General features: G+C 35.1%; 1 protein-coding gene across 3 annotated transcripts; it reads left to right on the forward strand.

The window, feature by feature from the left end:
- The first annotated feature begins 438 nt into the window (after positions 1–438).
- Positions 439–7,913, forward strand: LOC141693285 (cyclin-L1-1). Of its 3 annotated transcripts, none has more exons than XM_074498329.1 (9): positions 439–617; positions 1,439–1,603; positions 2,069–2,150; positions 2,252–2,392; positions 2,500–2,669; positions 5,986–6,253; positions 6,473–6,866; positions 7,406–7,441; positions 7,527–7,913. In XM_074498329.1, exons 2-9 carry the CDS (start codon positions 1,452–1,454, stop codon positions 7,592–7,594), a joined length of 1,311 nt encoding a protein of 436 aa, XP_074354430.1. In that variant the 5' UTR covers positions 439–617; positions 1,439–1,451; the 3' UTR covers positions 7,595–7,913. The 3 variants fall into 3 exon arrangements, with proteins under 3 accessions (XP_074354430.1, XP_074354429.1, XP_074354428.1); XM_074498328.1 differs by lacking the exon at positions 439–617 and adding an exon at positions 1,114–1,337; XM_074498327.1 differs by lacking the exon at positions 439–617 and adding an exon at positions 1,114–1,318.
- Positions 7,914–8,118: the final 205 nt, after the last annotated feature.

An 8,118-nucleotide genomic window follows, 5' to 3' on the forward strand; every position in this document is an offset into this window, starting at 1 on the left:
ATAATACCATATTATAGCCCAATGTAGTTTAACTACAAAAGGCCTAACATGTTACTACTTTACAAGCCCAAAAATTTCAAAGAAAGAAGAAAAAATGCAAGCCGGAAGAAATGAAAGCAAAAGACTACAAAAAACAAGTTGGAAATGCTGAAATGATAAAAGACAAAAAGAAGAAGGCAAGTTTGATGACAATGACCGACATAGATAAGACATAAAGGAGGATAGCATGCTGGAAGACCACAAGAAAAAAGTAATGAAATAGTATACTACTGTATCAATAATGAAGAGGATTTCTATATAAGGAGACTCATTGTAACAAAAAAGGACATCTGCTATTTGTTATAAAAATTTTCAGTTTCATATATCTCTCATGTGTAACTAAACACTTCTCTTTTCCATAATTTCAGCCAAGCACAATATCATAAAATCAGTAAGGTTACATTATGAAATTATATTTAGAATTTATTAGTTTAGAAAATATTATCTTAAAACAGCATTTTGGAGAAGTGTGTTGAGTACTTCTAGTGCTTAGGCCAATATCTCACAGCTGATGCAAGAAAAGAGAACAAGGAGCCACGGTGAGTTAGAGCTCCGGTGATCTAAAATTCTGTTACAAGGTAAATATCCTAAACTAAAATTATTATTTATAATCTTGATAAAGTGATTATTTTTATGATTATAATATTAAATTTGGTTAGAAATTATGGAAAATTTAAATTAAAAAATGATTTTAATTTTATTTAATATTCTGTGCAGTTATAAAATACCATCTATATTCCTTCTCTCCTTAGGGTTAATAGATGATGAGATTCTAATATTTAAAAAATTTAGTATGCTTAAAACTTATTATATTACCTGTTATATAATATATTTAAGGTACCTATTAATATAGACTCAGTGCAGAATAATTTTATATGTTTTAGTTTACATGTATGTTGTACATAATAATTTTATTTTTAATTGCACTTTACTAATATATTTAAATATTTGGTTCGATTCGGTTATATCGGTCGATTTGAAGGTAAAAACCGAAACCAAACCGAAAAAATTCTGTCTTTAAAATGGCAATCCGTAACCGAACCAAACCGTAAAATTCGGTTTGGTCTGTTTGGATTGGGCGGTTTCGGTGGGTTTGGGTAATTGATGCTCCGCCGCTAGCCATGTCATTGTAGTGTTTTTACACAAGAGTGTGACTAAATTGTAAATTAAACAGATTGAAATCGAAGCAAATTAGCTATTTATCTAGGTCTCAAAATTATTCAAAGGTGCGCAATTTGAAAGTAACGAGCTTCTCCGCTCAGCTCTTCTAGGGTTTCCTGTAAGTATTTGTACCCAGGGTATATAAACTTCTCTTATTTATTCACTTTCAATTTGGAGATTTCTAATGTATAATTGTGAATTAGTTTTTTGTTAAATGGTTTACAATCAATTGATTCAGTGCTCGTGAAGTCATGATTTATACGGCGATAGATACATTTTATTTAACGGATGAAGAATTGAACAACTCGCCGTCTCGAAAAGATGGAATAGACGAGGCTACCGAAGTTAATCTTAGGATTTATGGCTGTGATCTTATTCAGGAGTGCGGTATTTTGTTGAAACTGTATCCTTTTCTTATATTTATGTACGTGTGTGTATGAATAGGGCGGAATGTGGTGGAATTTTGCGTAATTGAATATTCGGACAAATGATATGAATTGTATACCCAGATTGGGAATTTCGGCTTTTAAGAGAAAAAGCGTTATAATACTGAAATGAAATTGACTTATGATGATAGATATTGTGTCTTCAGTTGAGATTTAAGCGAGTGTTGTTAAATATGGCATTGATGAAGTGAGATTTTATGCGTAATAAATAGGTTACCTGCTAATGATAAAAACATATCGGTTATTATGTCTATGATTGTTTTTAAATGTAATTATTTATGAACATATTCATTAGTTTTATATGTAAGTCTCCTCGGCCTTATGGATACATTATTTAGCTGCTTCTAGACATTATGTATAATGATGTTATGTACGTTTTTAAATAGACAATTGAATGGGGATTTCCTTAATTCCGAGTATAGACCTCAAGCAGTTATGGCATCTGGGCAGGTTCTCTTTCATCGTTTTTATTGCAAGAAGTCCTTTGCTAAGTTTAATGTGAAGGTTGGTTTTCTGATCTGTAATCATCACTGTTTAAAATGATTTGGAAGAGTCATAGTGTTCTCTTATAATTTTTTTTGGCTGAACTTGTTATTTCCTTGCAGAGGCTTGCTGCAAGTTGTGTTTGGGTTGCCTCAAAGCTCGAGGAAAATCCTAGGAAAGCAAGACATGTTATTAATGTTTTCCATAGAATGGAATGTAGAAGGGAGAACTTAACGATAGAGCATCTGGATTCATTTTCTAAGGTTAGGTGTTAATGTTAGTTTAAACCATCTGGACTATGTATATCATCTGTTGTGTATGTCGGATCTTAAATTATTTCTTTCCTTATAAGAGTTGCTTATTTTTGCAGAAATATGCCGAACTAAAGTTGGATTTGATCAGAACAGAGAGGCACCTTTTAAAGGAGATGGGTTTTGTCTGCCACGTTGAGCATCCCCATAAATTTATATCGAACTACCTTGCCACTCTTGAAACACCCCCAGAATTGAGACAGGAAGCTTGGAATCTTGCAAATGACAGGTAATTGTAGTGTAGCATGCTTGGTTTTACAAAAGTTGTTAGGGGAGAACTAAATAATCATAGTCACTAGAATGTCTTGAATATCCAGTATAATTGTGCATTGTATTAGATCTACAATCTTTATTATTATTGTTGGTATGCAATAATGCATGATTATTTCATTTCAACCAAAGCAGAGTGTAGCATTAAGATGACTTCAGCTGTTTAAGTAAATGGATTCTGTTAATTTTTCTGTCAATTTCACTAACTTTTTAATCAACCGAGGTGGTATACCGTGCAACATCATAACGTTGTTCTTTTTTTTTTGGGGGGGGGGTGATATAATGCAATGTTAATCATATAGGGCCTGCAATGCGGAGGTTGCGATTTGAAGGAGACTTTTTTTTTGTAATACTATGTCAGCAGGCAGCAGTTATTGAGTGTATCACAGAACTCAGAAAATCAAATACTAATAGACAATTTATTTCTAATCCTGTCAAAAACCACTGAAGGGGCCTCAAGTGATGGTTAATTGGCTATAGTGCTATATTATATTAGCCTTAGCATAAGTGAATTGAGTTCGTTGGTATATTATTAAATAATGAAAAACTGGTATTTCTTCACTAACTCTCTCGCTAAAATATCTATATTTTTCTATATTTCCTCCTTCTGACTATCACAGTATCACCCTTTGATGATATCATATTATATATTTTCTCTTGATTCTCCTTATTCGGGAAACACATGAAAAATTCTTGAAACACTCTTACGCCCCTGGAAGAATAGAAAAACGATTTAATGTAGCAGTGTATTGATCAGAGAACATAATATCCTTTCATGTGAATTCGTGCATTATGCAGAGCCTAGGTTTTCAATTACATTAACACCTACACTTCTGAAGTATATTTATCCCCCGATACTTCTTTATCTACCAGAGTTTTTCTAAGGGATCAGTTGTCTGGCCTTTATTTCTAAGATAGACAATAATGTTGGAGGTGATGGGTTGGTTTTGAGCTGTCATGGAGTAAAAATATTTTGTGTATAATGTTCATGCTTCAAAGTATGGAACTTGTCACTTAGAATTGTTCCGACAAGTAAATTTTTGTTAACAAGTTTTCATTGAAATTTGTGCCATTCTAACAAGGGCTGCATTTTCTTTGGTCTTTGTGGGGAGTTAGGATGTCTGAGAGTACTAACATGAAGCACATAGGTCATGGAAGATTGGTCACATAGATGCTACTCCTTCACTGGTTTACTTCTGTCAGTAGGCCTGTAGGTCTGTAGTTAGTCCCTTGCTGGTCAAATTTTTGTGAAAAACATCCAAGTATTTGTTGGTCGCTCCTTTTCTTCCTTCAATATTCCTAAATTTAAAGTTTCCATGTGCTGGAGTGCAAAATGCACTAATGAGTCTACACCTCACATCACCAAACTACCCCAAACTGTGATCCTGCACATTGTTATCACGAAGACGACTAGTCAACGACTAGTCAGCGACTAGTCGACACGAAGGTACTCAGGCGCCGAGAGTCTCCAAGCCCGACTTGTCGTCGACTAGTTGACGTGAAGGTCACCCAAGAGTCTCGTAGCCCGACTTGGGGCCTTTCATAATTGTGATGTACCACGCTTATTTTGAACTAAGTATTCTACTACTTTTGATCTAAATTATAAAACTAACGTGTTCAAATATATTATATATTAAATCTAGTAATTATACGTATAATGAACACTTTGTCGACTTTTTACGACTAGTCGGACGACTTGTCGACTAGTCTTCACGAAGGTACTAAGGCGTCAAGGGTCGACTTGGCGCCGTGATAACCTTGATCCTGCATGTGCTTTTTTTAATATCATGTTTGTTCATTAAAAAAAAATCCTTTTTGATTTCGATCTTTAAAGTGTACTAAGGCTAGTTGGAGAGTTCAATTACACGAGTAACTGATAATTATGTAAAATTTGATTGCTATGAAGATAAATTATATATCTCAGAAGTTCGACTCAACTGATTGAACTTCTTCCGACTTGGTAACAGGGAAGAAGAGAGGCAACACAGTCAGTGTTGCATTATGAACTCCCCGTGTCTCTCATCTTCCCTGTTAGCAAGGCGGAAGAAGTTCAATCGATGTCCTGCTTCACTCCTTTCTTGTATAGCTTAACTAATAGCTTTTACTTCCATCTTAATTGTTTCCCTGGTCCAGTTTAGTCCGTTTTTCATGGCTTACTCTCTGATACTCCATCTAGGCAGATTGGCATTACTATTAGAATGCAGATGTTGGATTTCTCCCTGGTTATAACCTTACTAGATATCTTTAGGGCTATCTTGTCTGGTATTAAGTTTGTGCAGCTATGTGGCTGGATGGAACTCATGTTCGTGAGCTGCAATATTAGGAAAGCTATAAATTAATCAGTGTTCAGTGTTCACGCTGTAGCATTTATAAATTAGCGGAACAATTTAGCTTTTGTTAATTCTTTTACAGAGTATGCTCGAGAATGTACTCGATTAAGTTTAATAATCCAATTGTATCCATGTTGTGTCCTTACATGTTTTTAGGCGAGTCTTGTATTGGTATTGTCACAGAAATTCTTCTATGACTTTCTATATATATTTGTATAAGATTATAGACCAGCAGTTATGAAACATATTCATCCATCTTCTCATGTAACCCCAAAACGGTGCCTAGAAAAATAAATCTATGATTAGGCCATTGGATATTCAAGAACCTGAGACTAGTAAGGATTCTTATGAACTGTGCTGTCAACTGCAGCATGTAACAGTGTTACTAATAGAATTGGTATAGAATATAAAGAAATGTTTAGGCTCACTTAAGAATTTTTTAACTATTCTTTCTGAAGCTGGTGCAAATGTTTTCGTTTGGGTTTTAATGAATACCTGTATCCACATTGATATTTCGACGAGGTTACAGTAAATTTAATGCAGAAAAGGGTTACCATACACACCCATTATGTCCCGCTCAGAATTAGGATACAGGGAGGGTGAGATATCTGATATCCACACACTTTCCCTTAATCATAGAGAGTTTTTTTGCTGTGATGACTGGTAGCCTGGTAGGACAGGGTAATAGAAGATTGATTACGCAATAGGTTTTGCTCTGCATCAGATTGTTCCATTCTTCTTTTTAGTATGATAGCTGAAACTCTTCAGTGATTTTGATGTTGTTTGTGAACGTAGGAATCAAGAGAATAAAAGCTCCGTATTTTTGTATTTTTTTCAGTTGAGCTTATATACCTTTTTAAGATAGAAAGTAATCATGATGTTTGTTCTATGTCTTTATTGTTGTTTTACTTATACCTTTTCAACTCTTGGTTCTGATTTGAGCAGCTTGCGCACAACTCTATGTGTTCGATTCAAAAGTGAGGTTGTAGCTTGTGGGGTTGTATATGCTGCTGCTCGTAGATTTCAAGTACCCCTGCCCGAGAATCCTCCATGGTGGAAAGCTTTTGATGCAGACAAGTCTGGGATAGAAGAAGTTTGTAGAGTGCTGGCTCATTTGTACAGCCTGCCCAAGGCACAATATATTCCAGTATGCAAGGAAGGAGGCTCTTTTTCTACTACAAGTAAATCATGGGATCCTCAGCCAATGCCAAAGGTAAATCCACTCTCTCATTGTATTGGTGGTTTTCTGCTAAAATTGACTTTTTCAAATATTTTCTCTTATGGCACTTGCATACTTGTCAAAGTATTTTGTGAATATACGAGTCAACCAACTGTAATAATTGTGTTGAACTTAAAATAAGGATATCTTCTCATTGTGTTGAATGTTTTTCTGAATTGTGTTTCTTCTACTTTGTGTCTCCTATATATATAGGAAGATTCCTTGAGTGGCCCACCAACAAAGGACGACCATAAAACAGCTACAACTGTCATCATCAACTCTGGTGGGACAAAGGAGTCACTTGGGAAAACAGCTGTTGGCAAATTGAAAGAGTCAAAGAAAAATGGAGACATTTCTCAAACCATACCTCCCGTAGATGGCGAGGCAAAGGAAGAACAAATACCAAAAAGGCCAAGATCTGAATATAAAATGGAGGGTGGAGGGGAAAGGATCAAGGAGAGGGAGAGAGAGAAAGACAGAGTCAAGGTTCGGGATCGGGAAAGAGGAAAGGACTCTGACAGAGAGCGGGAGCGGGAGGATGGCGAACGTGATAGAGATAAAATTAAGGACAGAACCCACCGTTCAAAAGACAAAGGTAGAGATTCAGGTTAGTTCAGATCCTCAAACATATTTATTTTGTCAACAGTCAAACACTATTTTAATCTGAAGATTAGTATCTAAAGAGAGAAGGGTCTAAAGAAGACCTGTAAAATATCATCAGCTTTATGTACTAGATATGTCATGGTTGCTGTGTAATACAAAAATGAAAAATTAATGATGTGCATTATGTAGAATAGGTTCACGACTACTTGTAAAACTTTATTGTGTAATTTTGTTACTCCACAGTGTGTTGCGAATTTGCATGTGATCATGCATAGTGCTTCTGTCATGAAGTATTTACTATTTACAGTTGATAATGAAACAAAATCACATAATTCTAGTTTCTGTACACTGACGCTTTGAACTAGAAAAAACAATTTAGTTAAACTAAGTGTTAGCCTTTCCCTCAGAGGGTAGAAGTTAAATCTACTTTCTAGTAGCATGCTTTTAAATGATTTACCTGCCCTCTATTCTGAAAATAAAAGTTGAAATATTGTTTACCTGTAGTATCTAATTTGGTTATTCTTCTCTGCTCTCTTTGTACAGGACATTCAGGTATGCTAAAGCATCATTCGTCGCGAGGTATCTAATGTTGTATTAAAATAATTTTTGGATATCTGTTTGTTAATAAAGTAATATCCAACAATGTTATGTCTTGTAACTACAGATCGCGACCATCATAGCTCGTATTCCTCAAGGGAGAAAGATCGCCATAGGCATCATTCTTATAGTTGAAGGCAACCATACTCCAGAGCTGCTCCTAGATGTTGGAAGTGCATTACTGGTGGATAGGTGTATTCCATATTGACTATCAAGAAAAGACGGATGCATACTTTTTTCAAGTGAGATGAAACTGTTGAGTTGCTTAAATGTTCATTTTAGATCTTAATGGCAATCCTGGAAAGCCGTTGGTCCTTGGGTACAGAGTGTGAACGTATGATATTATTCCAATTCACTGTTCTGAAAAGTGGGAGATAAAAGATCCGGTCATCTCATTAGCAGTGTCCAAGTTTGTTTAAATTTTACTAGCAATCAATTTATGGTATTTATATGATATATGTAGTTTTCTTCAAGGGGTTTAAAATGTTGCATCTCATGTGCAAATGTGGTAACTATGGACTGTTTTAAAATATATCTAGAAGTAAAGAAACAACATGCCCGTACTCTTATGGCTCAACTGGTGAAATTAAATTATTTTAATATGTAATCACAAGATGGGGGTTTGCAACTGCAACTGCTCTCTAGCTCCGACTTATCAC

The sequence above is a fragment of the Apium graveolens genome, chromosome 10, assembly GCF_009905375.1.
Source record: "Apium graveolens cultivar Ventura chromosome 10, ASM990537v1, whole genome shotgun sequence".
In the NCBI taxonomy this organism is placed as follows: Eukaryota; Viridiplantae; Streptophyta; class Magnoliopsida; order Apiales; family Apiaceae; genus Apium; species Apium graveolens.

What these genes read in the sequence shown, in the direction of transcription:
- LOC141693285 (XM_074498329.1), top strand. Translation starts at nt 1,452, where the DNA reads ATGATTTATACGGCGATAGATACATTTTATTTAACGGATGAAGAATTG. An exon ending in TGCGGTATTTTGTTGAAACT is followed by an intron (nt 1,604 to 2,068) that starts GTATCCTTTTCT and finishes TTCCGAGTATAG; the next exon opens with ACCTCAAGCAGTTATGGCAT. An exon ending in TGGAATCTTGCAAATGACAG is followed by an intron (nt 2,670 to 5,985) that starts GTAATTGTAGTG and finishes TGATTTGAGCAG; the next exon opens with CTTGCGCACAACTCTATGTG.